Source organism: Carassius auratus, unplaced genomic scaffold, assembly GCF_003368295.1.
Source record: "Carassius auratus strain Wakin unplaced genomic scaffold, ASM336829v1 scaf_tig00009534, whole genome shotgun sequence".
Taxonomy (NCBI): Eukaryota; Metazoa; Chordata; class Actinopteri; order Cypriniformes; family Cyprinidae; genus Carassius; species Carassius auratus.
In genome coordinates this window covers 83667-98923 of record NW_020524040.1, presented here as the reverse complement: position 1 = coordinate 98923, position 15257 = coordinate 83667, and the positions used below count along the sequence as shown (strand labels likewise).

The following is a 15257-nucleotide window of genomic DNA, read 5'->3' as shown; positions in this document are numbered from 1 at the left end:
CCATATCAACAACAAAAATATATCTTGACTCCATATAGTGGTTATTTTGGAAAAAATCCCAGGTATTTTGAGCAGCAGGATTATAAAAAAAACAAAAAAAAAAAACATGTGCTGATATAAAATAAAATGAGCCTATATAAAATTGCAAACATCTATCTTTCAGTACTTTTTTACTTAAGTACATAAAAAATTTAGTACTTTTGTACTTTCACTTGAGTAAAATTGAAAAAGGAGTACTTTTATTTTTACTGGAGTAATATTTTATTATACGTATCTGTACTTTTACTCAAGTACTTGATTTGTGTACTTCGTCCACCACTGTTGTTGATTTTGATTGCTTCTATTGTTCTCAATTATAATTCACTTTGGATAAAAGCGTCTACTAAATGATTCATTGTAAATGTATATTCGGGGCAGTATGATAGGTTTACCCTCTAAAATCTGCTGTGTCTGCCCTAGTAGGGAACTTCTTCATAACATATGGAATGAGGACTAAACTAAGCATGAGTGAAGTAAATCAGATGATTTGTAACTTGGAAGTGTTTCAACTAACCCATGTCACTGCCTGGTCTCCACATACTGCTGACCAGTGAAAACACAATTAACATGACAAGCTGCACCTCAGAATGCATGTTAGATGGAAACATTGTGCATTGTGATCGAGTTTGTAGCTTATTTTAAATACCAGTAGTTTTAGCACTGCAGTTCTGTTTGTGACAGTTCAATAGGAAATCAGTTGAAACCATCCAGTCATCTCATACCATTTAAGTGAATCTTCAGTTGATTCCACACACCCATTATAAGTCCTTGAAAGCATGTAGTTTTCTAGCATATTTACTGTAACTTCTCATGTCAGTGCTATGACCTGTTGACAACAACAGTGGTTATACACATATATCTAATTGTTTGATCAAAATGATTGCTATAGGGACAATTTAATTGACACTGCATATTAGTAGGGACATGATTTTACAGTATATGGTCTTGTCCATTTGCCCCTCAATGTGGTGAAGTCATCCTGTACCCTTAGCAGAAAAACAGCAAATCGAGTTAATGCCAAAGAGCTCAATTTTGTTCTCATCTGACCACAGCACTTTCTTGTTTTTTTGTTTCCATTGTGTTCTTGTCACGAGCTACAATTAAAGTTAAAATGTCTGAACCAGGGTTAAGCTAAAACTATTAAAACATTTTTTATATGTTTCATTTAAATGATATGGCATCTTCATTTCACTGTCACTCTTACCTGCTTTATTCAACGTAGGGACAATTTTGTGTTCCACCCTCAGCAGAAAACACGCCTGGCCCTTTAAATCCCGCTCACTTAACAGACAGCCGCACCGACCAATCATAGCGCGTTATTCTGTAGGCGTATGCACCGCGCATTTGCAGACGTCATGTGGATCTACTGCGATCTACCTTTAGCTTAGCCTTTCAAACTCTTCCTTTATTTAACGTAGATCTGTTTGGGATCTTGCCTGTTCCGGTTGTAATTAAGAAGCTGGAGGTTAGTAACGCCGGACAGACAGTTGTGTAGGCTGACTTATCATCCGACAGGTTTATAGAGCTCTGTGTTAAGTGATAACGAGTGGATTTAATGCGTTAGCTCGAGCTGATCTAACGTTACAGGAGAAACAGCAGTCATGGGCTCCAGAGCTTCATCTTTACTCAGAGAAGAGGACATCGACGAAATCAAGAAAGAAACTGGATGTAAGTGGCGTTTTGGGGTGGATTAATAAAGGGTTTGGGTTATATCGATACCATTTACATCGCTAGAGAGTTATGGATTATGATGATGACACATGCGTTAATGTAACAAAGCTGTCACATTGGGTAACGTTACTTGTCATGAAGTAGTTTTAGGGAAGTGTTTTATGTCCTGTTTTGTGACATATGACTACACTCCATCTTTTAAACCGCATTTGTTCGTTCTTGTTTATGGATTATTGTGCTTGCAGTTTGTATGCTCGCTTATTACTTGAGAAAAGGGAAAACAGTAGTTACAGTATCTAAGATTCCCTTCCTTATAGATTAATTAAATCTATCTATCTTTATGTGTGTGTGTGTGTGTGTGTGTGTGTGTGTGTATATATATATATATATATATATATATATATATATATATATATATATATATATATATGATTAGATTATTTGTTTGTCATTACTCAGACATTTACAATTACATTTATATTCTTTTTATATTTTGCATCTGTCAAACTTTTTTTTTTTACCTTTAGCATCTATGGAATCTTCCCATTGCACAACAGGTTCTTCAGACTATTAAAATGTTCCTCACACTAATAGAAAAATGGTTCTATTGAAAACTGTTAGCTGAAATGTTATTAGGGTAACCCAAAATTGTTCTTCTATAACATCACTGATTGCGTTGATGAAAATAATTAGATTTTACCATTTACACCTGCCGCTGGATTAGAGGTTTACAAAATCTTGAATAATTGGTAAGAGGGTCAAGAAAAGCAGTATTTTCCAGTCTCTCAGTGCTTCGGCTTTCTGTACTGATGAACCACATGGAGAAAAACGTCCACCTCCACAATATCTAGAAATAGACTGGGGATATGGTTTATACATTATTGGGGCTGTATGGGTTATATGTTAGTCTTTATTTTGCAGACCACATAAAACAAGCTCAAAAGGTCCTTAAGCGGTCTGTTAGATTATTTTGAACAGCTGTTAATATTTCAACATTTCAAATACCAAGACTTGTACGCATGTGTTTACATGTTCCCTTTTTTGTTCTTGGCAGCCCAGATTTACTACATTCCTTTAAAGCCACATTAAGTGCTCTGCCTCTTGTTAAAAAAAAAAAAAATTATTTATTTTTTCACTCTTGTCTGCCGGTGTGAAAACATACAGGGCAGAACCCAGGATGTCACTCTTTTTGTGGTTGGGTTTTAACTCTTGGCAGAACGTCACTGCGTGATTTCCTTCATCATGTGGGATGGTTCTGCATTCATTCACTTCATTTACTCTAAGCACTGCTGATCAAAGTCTGATGTGTTGTGGAAGATATTCCACTGATGTAGTCAGTAACTGGCTGTAATGCGGTAAAATGGGCTAACAATGGGTTATTTATACCACTTTCCAAGAATACATTCTCTTGCCAAAGCAGCTCCCAAAGCAGAAAAAGCAAAAAGCCACGATCGTACAGCTCACCATCCAAATAACCGCAGTCCTCCAGTAAAGTATGGAGGGGGTATTATCCTGTTATGGGGGTGTTTCTCTTCAGCAGGGACTGGAGCACTTGTCAGGAATCAGAATAGAAGAAAAAATGGATGGGGTAAAATCTAAATCTCGAGGAAAATCTGCCAGAAGGTTGTCAATGGGAAGAAGGTTTACCTTCTGACATGACAATGACCCAAAACACACAGCAAAACTGAGCACACAGTGGTTGAAGGAGATGTCCTTGCATCTCCTAGTCAGAGCCCAGACTTAAACCCCATGAAAATCTGTGGAATGACTTTAAGACCGCGGTCCACAAACCGTCACCATCAAATAGTTTGTTTCAACGTTTAAGCTTGACAGATTGTGTGTCTAAATAGTTTTGTAAATCCTGTCTACACTGATCTCAAGTTGATAATAACTCTTCCTGTGATATACGATGCTCGCTATCTCTTGTCTTGTGTGTTAGGTCATGCTGATAAGCTTTCAGCCAGTACTGTCAGTCTTCTGATCACATCTGTGACTTGAATGTTTCGTGTCCTTAACCAGACCTTGCTGTGTTTGTGTGTTCCAGTCTCCCACAGTCAGATCACTCGCCTCTACAGCCGCTTTCACAGTCTCGATAAAGGAGAGAACGGAGCGCTCAGGTACCACATGCACTCTGTGTTAGATGAGTTGTTGGGTAATACTGAACTTTAACAGTGAGATGTTGAAATACCTTTGGCCCATGAGGAAGCAAAATATTACTCAAGCAGCTGGGTTATGTCTGCACGCTTGCTTTTAATGAACATCCTGAGTTTGATTGTAATTGGGCACTCTGGTAAACATTCACAGTTCACGCCAGCCTCAGGCTTTGCAAGTTAATATGTTAAGGAATGACTAGATCAGTGTTTGAGTTTTGACTACCAGGAAAGTCTTGTTTCTTATTACACTGCTAAAAATACGACTTTTATTGTAAATATTCCTTGTAAAAGAGGAAACTCAAGGACAATTATGAAGCATGTATTTCCTTGTGCCAAATTATTTGCGTAATGTCCTCTGTGTGTGTCCTCATAACCAGAGTGACCTCTGTACACACTATGAGTGTGATCGATCGAAGGTTGTTACAAGGATGATGAGAAAGCAGAGGCACAGTAGTGATGATTAAAACTCAGTGGTAAATGCAGCATCAGTAGTGCATTTATAGCACATTTATCCCACAAATCCACAATTATTGCAATATGTTTTATTTTTGTGCATTTCAAAAAATAAAAAAAATGAAAATAATATTCGGGTGAGCCAAAAAATAATATTCGGGTGAGCCAAAATAATTTGTTCTTTATTATTTAAAGAAAACTTTACTTCGATGACACAAAAACTATAGGGATGTGACGATTCACTCAACTCACAATACGATACGATTCATGATACGGTTTTCACCATACAATTTTCTCACAATTTTTTTAGCAAAATAAGATGACAAATTATAAATGTAAACTTTTCTTTTTATTATTTATAAACAAAATGCTGCACGTTTCTTTGTCAAATAATAAAACTAACAATTTTAAAACGAATACCAAGTCAAATCAATAAATAAATAATATAAATGAAATGTCATTTTCATATAAACAAAGGCTTTGTCTGTGCTCTTTCCATTTAAAATCAGAGCCAACCACTCCTTCTTTAATTACAATCCAAACAAAGATGCTCAATACATGTCGCTTCGATTGTAATTAGATTGTACAGTTTCGAAAGTTTGAAGCAAAATAAGAATGATCTGACTTTATCTTTGTGAAACTTTACTACCTAAAACATATCTGCATGAAACAAAAACAGCAGACGGGCTGAATGAGACATGAATATCACTCTCTGACAGCAGGTGGCGCTTATGGAACAACAGGAGATGATTGTCAAGATGATAATTTTGTATTTATTTGTCCATTCACACACAAGGAGACGTGAAAGAGGAATCAATTTTGTGTTTGCACCAACACAGAACCAAATTGTACAAAATTGAATTCTTTGAATAAGTGCTTGAGTGTTTAAATCAGATAGACTTAGAAACACGTGCAAATGATCAACTACGATCCATTTCACACCGACACATGAGTGAACAATGTGAGTCAAGGACGATAGCCCCGGGATGTCAAGCTAGTGATTGTCGAGCCTTGTATTTAAAAAAAAAAAAACACCAAGGCAAACCACAAGTAGTTTGTCTGAGCTGTAAATTAGTGAATCTAGAGAAATTTTCAAACCTATACCATCATTCAAAAATTAATAAATTATTATTATTATTGGATTTTTTATTTATAAATACTATTATTCAGCAAGGATCATTACATTTATTAAAAGTGCCAGTAATGTTACAAAATATTTATATTTCAAATAAATGCTGTTCTTTTGTTTTGTTTTATTCAGCAAAGAATCCTGAAAAAAAATATGATGCAGCATAGTTCTTTTCAACATTGATGATAATACGAAATGTTTTTGAACTGCAAATCGACATATTAGAATGATTTCTGAAGGATCATGTGACTCTGAAGACTGGAGTAATGATGCTGAAAATACAGTTTTGCCCCACTGAATTAAATTACATTTTACAACAAATTCAAATAGAAAACAGTTATTCTAAATTGTAAAAATATTTCTGATTATTCCAGATTATTTTACTGTATTTTTTATCAAAAATGCAGCCTTGTTGAGAATTATAGACTTCTTTCAAAAACAACCCCCCAAACTTTTGTATAGTAGTGTATAATTAACTTTGTTCTTGGAAACTGACACTTTTGTAAAGCATTTTTGTGGCATGTCTTATGACACTGAACTCATTCGGTTTACCAAATATGCTGAGGTCACAGTTTGTGTTCTTGTTATAATTGTTAGTTTTAAATGGCAACATCCTCAGATGATGGTTAGGTCAACAAACACCCTCAGCGAAACGCTTCATATAAAAACTTCAACAGTGTTGTTGACCAGCTGTACGTGTTGTGACCCTAAACATCCGTCAGACTGAGAAAGAGACTCAAGCTCTTGTGTTTGAACAGTAAACAGTCTCAGGGTGAGATGTGTGTCCTCTGAATGTGGTGTGTCCATGACCTTCCTTGTTCCTCTGAAGGTTACTCCCCGAAATAATCCGGTACTCAACTGCCTTTTGATTATTGTAATGTGATTAGAGTTCTAATAGAGCTGTCTGCACAGTAATCATATTCAGTATTGCTCATATCAGCCTTGTAAAAGGGTAGATGACAAAGCATCCTTTTAACATATCCCATTTTCACAGAATTAGGGATAGGCATTCCTGCTTTATTACACATTAAATGATCCAATGTCAAGTCGTATAATAACCCCTCCCTTTCTCTCTTTTCCTCCACCTCAGCCGAGAAGACTTCCAGAGGATTCCTGAGTTGGCCATAAATCCTCTTGGTGATCGGATAATAAATGCCTTCTTCCCAGAGGGGTGAGGAACATCTCATAAGACTTTTGAAACATCAGACTGATCTTTTATTGCACCAGTACTGTATACACACAGATTTGATTGAATACTTCTTTTCAGCTTATACGACAAACAACAAGTGAACAACAATTTGCATAAATTAATGAAAAGGATGAAATAAAAGTCAATGGAAAAGAGAGACAAAATTGGTAATATTAAAAGAAGAAATATGTGTCTGTATAGCACACTAAAAGCAAAAAATTTATCACTCATTTTTTATTTATTTTTTGCATTGTGACATTGTTTTCATGACAAATAAGTTTTATTTATAAATGTATATTTACACACTACAGTCTTTTGTGCTTACCAAGACATTAAAAATGTCTTTCCTGTCAATTCTGATCAATTTAATGTTTCCTAGCTCAATACAAATATTAATTTCTTTCAAAAACCTCAACCATTTTATTTTATTATTTTTTATTTATTTTTTAATAACATTACATGAAAATGGTCATTAAAAATGATGAAAATGGTTAAGAGTGATGGAAATAATGTCACAATGCATTATGGTTTAAAAATATCAAAGTATCTTTCTTTTTTTATGCAAAATAATTGTATTTAATTGTTTTGTTTTTTTTACTTTTGGGAGAAAATTCTTGATCGCTTTCATAAGATTCATCTGGATTTCTCAGAGGGTGTAGTTTCATTGTTTTTGTGAATTTTTGGCTGTAATAACATTACTGTATTATATAACGTTCAATAACTTCTGCAAACTCTATCATAACTCTGTAAAAACACAGAGCCTGTTGCATGAGTTATTGGTGTCTTCATGGTTTAATTTGGGTTCAAGTGTTTGAATGTTACCATGAGCTCAAATTCCCTAAAGTGTGAAAGAAACCATTGCGGTCATGTCAGTGAAAAACATCATTCTAAAGTAGGAGTCTAAAGTAGGACAGCAGTTTCCATATTTAGGTATCAGGGAGCTGGTCTGGACACCAGATTTAAAGTCTCTCCCTCTCTCTCTCTCTCTCTCTCTCTCATTCTCATGCATCTCAGTGAGGATCAGGTGAACTTTAGGGGCTTCATGAGGACATTGGCTCATTTCCGTCCTGTGGAGGATAATGAGAAAAACAAAGACATGATATCTGGCGAGCCGCTCAACAGCAGGACCAACAAACTCCACTGTGAGTTCAACTCAAACACCTCATATTAATTTCAAGGTTTTGATCGTTTCCACAAAAATATTGTGCAGCACAACCGTTGTCAATATTAATAATGACAAGACCAATGTTTCGTGAGCAGCAAATCAGCATGTCAGAATGATTTCTGAAGGACACTGAAGACTGGAGTAATGTTGCTGAAAATTCAGCTTTGATCACAGAAATAAATTTACAATATATATTCAAATAGAAAAAAAGGTATTTTAAAATATTACAAAAATATAATGTTTACTGCATTTTAAGTAAAATAAATGCAGCCTTGGTGAGCCTTTACCAAGATTTCTTTGAAAAACAAAAAATCTTGCCGATTCCAGACTTTTGTAGCATAGTGTACATATGGTATATTTCTGCAAAGTGATTCACAGGAATGAATTGAACTTACTATCTCAAATGCCACTAAATTTAAAAAGTCTCAAGACAAGGAATGATTTCAAAACGCGTTTAGCGAAACATAATGGTCAAATACAATAGAAAATACAAATGTAAGAAATATTGACCAACCAGATATTATTAATGGTACAATCCATCATCATAGTAACTTCAAAACATTAAAAAGCAGGAGAAACGTCATTTCCGCTAAGGGAACTTGAACTGATCCTGGTAATGATGTTGTCAAACATGCTTTAGCTGCTCTTAATCTCCGCTTCAGAACCCTGTTCTCTGCTGCCAGGCCTTGCGATGTATCTATGCATCTAGCATAAAGTGTTGCAACTTAAAAGCTTTTAATAATATTGTGATTCTCTCTTCTTTCTTTGCAGTCGCTTTCCAGTTGTATGACCTTGACAGAGACGACAAGATCTCCAGAGACGAGCTGCTGCAGGTAAGAGAATCATAGATGACTGAAGCGCTCTGATATGAGAGACAAAGGAATGTTCTGTACCCTCTGAACAATGAAGCACTGACTCGGCTGACCTTGCCATCTGAAACCAGCTGTTTATGTTCACAAAAGTGCCTCTGTTAGACTCGGAAACCCCATCGCAGCTGGATTTCAGTAGATCAGATTCAGGGGCTTTCAGGAATATGTTATTTTTTCCTTTACTTTCAAACATGGAAATAATTAAACTTTTTTTTTCTACAATTATATTTTAACCTGGATTTCTCTATGCTTTTGCATAGTACTAGATTTTTAAAGAAAACAAACCTATGAGACTGTTTGCAATTTTGCAATTATCATTCCAGTATGTAATCTTTCCACAAGTCTGTGAAAATGCTTTTCCTTCTGCTGATTTCCTTTGGGGCATAATATTTAACTTAACATCCCTATATTTTTACCCTGTGAAGTTCAGACTTTCACTTTGCTCCACCTAAACAGGTTTGTTGTCCTCAATATAGGGTTTAAGTGTCCCAAGGTTTTTTTATTTATTTATTTGTTTTATTTTTTATAGCCTCTTTGCAAAGCTTCTATAAATTTTGATAGATTCAAAATATCTGAAAGATAGATCTATTGTTAAAAAATAAACTTTACAAGCATTATATAATGCAGTGTACGTTGCAACTTTGTTTCAGTAGATATGAACCTCGGGAGATCAGAAAAAGTTTGATTCGGCATGAAACAAGTCATTTGTAAAAATGCATGCATAGAGAATTGTAGTCTAGTGTTGAGCCACTGGATGGCATCAAATAATTATGTAAAAAAAAAAGAAATTCCAACACTTACTCAGACTTGCTTGTTTCCTAGGTGCTGAGAATGATGGTAGGCGTGAATATTTCTGACGAGCAACTTGGAAGCATTGCAGACAGAACCATCCAGGAAGCTGACACTAACGGAGACATGTGTATCTCCTTCAGCGAGTTCACCAAGGTAATGAAGTGAATCCAAGATGTAGATGAGTTTGTTTCTTCATGGGAACACATTTGGAGAAATGTAGCATTCCATCACTTGCTCACCAGTGGATGCTCTGCAGTGAATGGGTGCCATCAGAATGAGAGACTAAACTGCTGATTAAAAATATCACATTCATCCACAAGTAATCTGCAAAACTCCAGTCCATTAATTAACATCTTGTGAAGTGAGAAGTTGCCTGTTTGTAAGCAACAAATCCATCATAAATGTTTTAATATAAAACTGCTGCTGTTCTCCTGTCATAACAAAATCCACCAAATATTAGTTCAGAACGGGTTTCACTTGTAAACAGTGCTTGATATGTCTATATTTCTCTCCTGATTTGGACTAGATAATTTTTTTCACTGGAGAAACCAAAATTATGGATAGAGGACTTGTTTTTAGCTGGAAGTAATTGTATGAAGTTAAAACGATATAATGATGGATTTGTTTCTTACAAACACAGCTTTGGGCTTCACAGCACGTTAATTGTTGAACTGGATTTGTGTGGATTGTTGTGTTGTTTCGATTCTCATTCTGACGGCACCCATTCACTGCAGAGGATCCATTGGTCAGCCAGTGATAGAATGCTATTTTTTTTTTCTCTTTTGACTCAGGAAAGCAACAGGGTCAAAATGACATGAAAGTGATTAAATGATTCCAAAGTTTGTTTGGGAGTAGTTTATTGATTTTCAAAAACCCTATTTCATACCTCAGGTACTGGAAAAAGTGGATGTGGAACAGAAGATGAGCATCCGCTTCCTTCACTGAAAACCAAACGCGCTGTGAACTCTGATTGGAGCCCATCAGTGTCGATGGAGATAAGACACGCCCCCTGACTCTTCTCTCTGTGGGCGGATACATCCTTTATAAACATGATTGTGTTGTCATGGTTACATTTGTTCCAATCACCTGTCACTCTTGAGTTGCTTTTGCATCAGAAGAGTGGGTACTCACATATGTTAAAATTATATTTATTCCAGCTGTGAAATCAGTTTATTAAAACTTTCCCAATGGGGAGGCTGTAATTGATATTGATACTGACGGGTGCTTCTTGTAATGTCCATTTAGTCACCTTCTTAAAGGGTTAGTTCAGCCAAAAATGAAAACTAAGCCATAAATTACTCACCCTGAAGTCATCTTTGGTGTATATGACTTTCTTCTTTTTAGACAAATTCAAAAATTGGATGACTCCATGGTGAGTAATTTATGGCTTAATTTTTATTTTTGGCTGAACTGACCTTTTAAAGGCCAAATCTGATACTTCAGTAATTCACAATCTCGTTTCTAAGGAATTTCCATGATACACTTTCCTTATCACCTGAGAAAATGATATGTCGCCCTCAAAAATACCTCTCAAATCATTTTTTAGGGTGTTTTTTCTTCTTGTAAGTGATAATGATTGTAAGTCAACATGTAAGAGGGAGTGGAATGGTTTAGAAGAGATAAACAGAAGAAAATCAGGTCAGTTAAGTCTTTAAATTAAGTTATTCTACACGCCCATTTCTCTTTTAAATCATGTATGCATAGTCAAGTCTCAGATTAAATTATTTAGGGGGATGCGTGTAAACTAAGATATGTTTGAGCATCCCAATTTGACCTGACTACGAAATACTAACCCTAAAACAGTAGAAGATGTGTTTCACACTAGCATTTTTGCGAATTGAAATTATGCACCTTTCATCTGTATCTTATTTTTTTGCCAGGCAGATGATAACATTTTAAGGATGGCCTCGAGATATAGAGGGACCAGAATATATTAGAAACTTGTGCTGCATGGACTTTTTTAATTTAGACTGGAAAAGAAAACATCTGGTTCACCCTTAGAATCTGCACAGCCAAACACCACTCTCTTCCTTCAGAAAAAGAAAAAATCTTTGCCATTCTCTTAATGTGCAGATATTACTCACTTTTCAGTTTCAGCTGTTGTTCATTCAGTCCAGTCAATTTCAAAACTAACCAGTGATTTAATGTTGGGTGGGTGTGATTTGTTCTATCTGACACATGTTCTCAGAGTTGACATGCATCACATCCCTCCTAAATCACTGTGCTGTTCTGTCAGTTATTCATACTTAGGTCATTCAGGGTGGAAGCAACAATCTTGAATTTTAGCGCTTTTTGTCTTTGCTTTATATAAGAACAAAATCAAAGTTTTGTGCCTGTGTCCTTGCTGGATATAAACACTGATTATTTGATCAATGCTACAATTAAATCCGCGTGTCATTCACGGGTACTTGAATTTCTGCTGAGCTTCTTGCAGATTCTTGTTTTATGTATAGATTTCTTAAAGGGGACTTCGGATGCCCGTTTTCAACAAGTTGGTATAATTCTTGAGGGTCTTCATGAAATGTCTGTAACATGCCTTTGTTAAAATTCTTCCGTGGTTGTGTAAAGCAACACCCTTTTTCCTGGTCTCTGTTCAAAAGTGACTCGTTTTGGTGCATGTCTCTTTAAATGATAATGAGCTACTTCTCACCCCGCCCTTCTCTTCCGTGGGACGTGTCCTCACAAGACACCAGAGTGTATATGTATAAGGCTCGGGGGGTGGTCTCACTCAAATAGCTTTATATCTACATAGAAACTAGGGATGTAATGATTAACCAAAAATCGATTCAAATATGTCACAATTCTAATTGGTTGAGATGCCAAAATAAATGTTGATACAATTGGAGTAGGAGTTTATGTGAATGTATCTCTGAAGGGAACTTTCTGTCTTTAGAAAAGTTTCCCTGGTATTTTCTTTTCGTCTAGCCTCTGAACAATTCATATGAAAGTAGTGCTGATAAGTTGAATTTCATTTGTTTACAGCGTTAACCCAGGAAACGCTGTATCATTGCAGTTCATAAGCGCCACCTGCTGGCAGAGAGTGTATCTGCATCTCTCATCTGCCGTTACGCTCAAATGCGTTTTATGTAGTATAGTTTCATAAAACTAAACCTAGACCATTCTGTTTTTGATTAAAATTTTGAAATTATACAGTCTAACTTAGATTAAAAACTACTCATGCTACATGTATGCTGCATCCTTGTTTGGATCGTGATTAAAATCCAGTGGTTGCCTCGGATTTTAAAATGGAAAGAGCACAGACACAAAGCCTTAGTTTGTACATATTAAGAGATTTATTTTATTTGTGTAACTTGCTTTTTAAATTTCAATTTCGTTTTGTTATATTTCAACTTCGCAAAGAAACGTGCAGCCTAATAAAACAATACCTTTTAATTTACTGTATAATGTCTTCAATCTCATTTTGTAAAGAAAATTAGAAAATCGAATCGTGAGTTGAGTGAATTGTTACATCCCTGGTAGAAACTGGTTGAAAATTGAAACCGCTCACTGGATGATCGTTTCAGACTCGGACAGCCCATAACAAACTTTTCTGAGCTTGCAGACACTCCAGAAACCTAAATTAATGCAAAACGTAAAAAATGGAGTGAAAATGTAATCCTATGTCCCCTTTAAATAAGTCTGATTTAAAATAAGCTTTCCTGAGAGCAAAAATGAAAGGATCTCATTAAGTGTAATAATCATGACATATACTTGAGATGTGGACTCTGTGATAAAGTCATGTAAGGTTTTGATTCAAATAAAAAGTGCCATGATTCAAATAAATTGATTCAAATCAAATGTGCCATGATTCCCTGGTCTTTTGTGATGCAACTCCCTCTGGTGTGGTCTGCAGACTAAAACAAATTTGGAGAAATTGTGAAAACCGTTCCATGCCCAAAATGAAAGCAAGCATTCCTTGGATGTAAAAGCAGTATTTTAGATGCACAAGTTCTTTCGAGCGCTTGCATCATTAGGAAATGCGATGTTCAGTTGACCTATGACGTTGTCTGAGCTAATATTTTGTGTTAGTTACAGATTTCTCAGATGGATGACGTGATTGTGTAGTTTCCTCGGGTGTATCTAGTGAAAGAGTAATGGGTGATGACACTTATTTAAATCTGAACACAGTTCTAAGTATCAAGACCAATACTTTCAATACCAATTCTAATAACTCTATTAAATTGATTTATTTCTGTGATTTCTATGTGTACAATGGGTAATTATAGCTATTTTACATTATTTTAAATGCTCCTATAATTAACAGTAAAATAGCAAAGTATGAGACAACAAAATCCAATCCATTGGAGAAAAACATTTTCATGTTTAAATTTTTTTTATTTTTGTGGGTTCCATATACTACTATTAATATGAGCAATTATTATGTTTGAAGGTCAAATTAACTTTAAAAAAATAATAATAATAAGTAAATAGTACCTATTGCAAATAGCAAACGTAGAAGCCTGTAACAACACTGACCAAAAATATGAGAATACATAAATATTTTAACGCTTGTATTCAATATTTTCATTTTGTGAATAAATGTAAAGCTTTTCACAAATGAAACCTTTAAAATGCTTACAAATAACATTTAGCAAAGGTTGTCTGATTAAAAAAACAAGCAAATATGTAACACTTTCCACTTCATATTTACGGTGATTTCTCTAGTCTACAAAAACTGACATTGCAGTAGAATTTTTCTTCTGCTTTTTTGAAGCATTTCCTAAGAGTATTGAGGAGACCTAAACAAAGCAGACTGGTGATCTACCAGCGTTCACAATTCATCAATTGTCCTGTGCCAGACACATTGTAAACTGCCCCATTTATGCTTCTTTTGTCTTCGTCCTCTTCTTACATTCACACTCTTGCCCTGTGAGAAACACATTGATAAGCCCCTAATCAATATTCTTTTGTCTCCAGTTTCCACATTTACATGTGAGAACCAATCCACCCCATCAACATCAGCCTCTATTCTGCATCTACTCATCGCTACAAATGTTACAAAAGTGTAAAAATAACTTCTTTCACCTAGTCTTTTGTGGATTGACTTCATAGAAATAAAACAGGTTTGTAAAAGCATTTTAAGAATGAGGGTGATTGTTACAGGCTCACTTCATTTAAATATGAATTAATTTAATCTGTTTTGTAAATCAAATGTCTTTCGTACACCGCCGTTTAAAAGTTTGGAATCAATACGATTTGTGATGTTTTATAATTCTATCTATTCTGCTCCTCAAGGCTGCCTTTATTTGATTAGAAATAGAGAAAAAACAATATTGTGAAATATTGCATTTTAAAATAAAGTTTTTCTATATCAATATACTTTTAATTTATTCCTGTGAAGCAAAACTAAATTTTCGGTATCATTACTCCAGTCTGCAGTGTCACATGATGATGATTAAGCAGCACAAGTGTTTTCAACATTGATAATAAATCAGCATATTAGAATGATTTCTGAAGGATCATGTGACACTGAAGACTGGAGCATAATGGCTAATGAAAATTCAGCTTTGCATCACAGAAATAAATTATATATTAAAGTATATGAAAACAGAAAACCATTATTTTAAATAGTAATAATATTTTACAACTTTACTGTTTTTATTTTCTCTATCTTTGGTCAAATAAATGCAGCCATGATTAACAGAAGAGACTTCTTTAAAACACATTGATGATCGCAAATGTTTTTTAACAGAAGTATGTTTTTTTTTTTGTTTTTTTATCGTTGTGTAAAGTGGGGCACTGCCTAATGTGGGACACTTAAGGTTTTGTGTTTGTAGCTCCCCCATAAATACATGAA

General features: G+C 35.0%; 1 protein-coding gene across 1 annotated transcript; it reads left to right on the top strand.

Annotated features, from left to right (window-relative positions):
- Window positions 1–1385: 1385 nt before the first annotated feature.
- On the top strand, window positions 1386–13262 carry LOC113072579 (calcineurin B homologous protein 1). Its single transcript, XM_026245568.1, has 7 exons — window positions 1386–1707; window positions 3755–3827; window positions 6536–6616; window positions 7649–7776; window positions 8571–8632; window positions 9491–9613; window positions 10352–13262. Exons 1-7 carry the CDS (start codon window positions 1641–1643, stop codon window positions 10403–10405), a joined length of 588 nt encoding a protein of 195 aa, XP_026101353.1. The 5' UTR covers window positions 1386–1640; the 3' UTR covers window positions 10406–13262.
- Window positions 13263–15257: the final 1995 nt, after the last annotated feature.

Bases quoted from the DNA above. Each gene is read 5' to 3' on its own strand.
- LOC113072579 (XM_026245568.1), top strand. From the start codon at position 1,641: ATGGGCTCCAGAGCTTCATCTTTACTCAGAGAAGAGGACATCGACGAA. The intron at 6,617-7,648 runs GTGAGGAACATC...CATGCATCTCAG, and splicing joins AATGCCTTCTTCCCAGAGGG to TGAGGATCAGGTGAACTTTA. The intron at 7,777-8,570 runs GTGAGTTCAACT...CTTTCTTTGCAG, and splicing joins CAGGACCAACAAACTCCACT to TCGCTTTCCAGTTGTATGAC.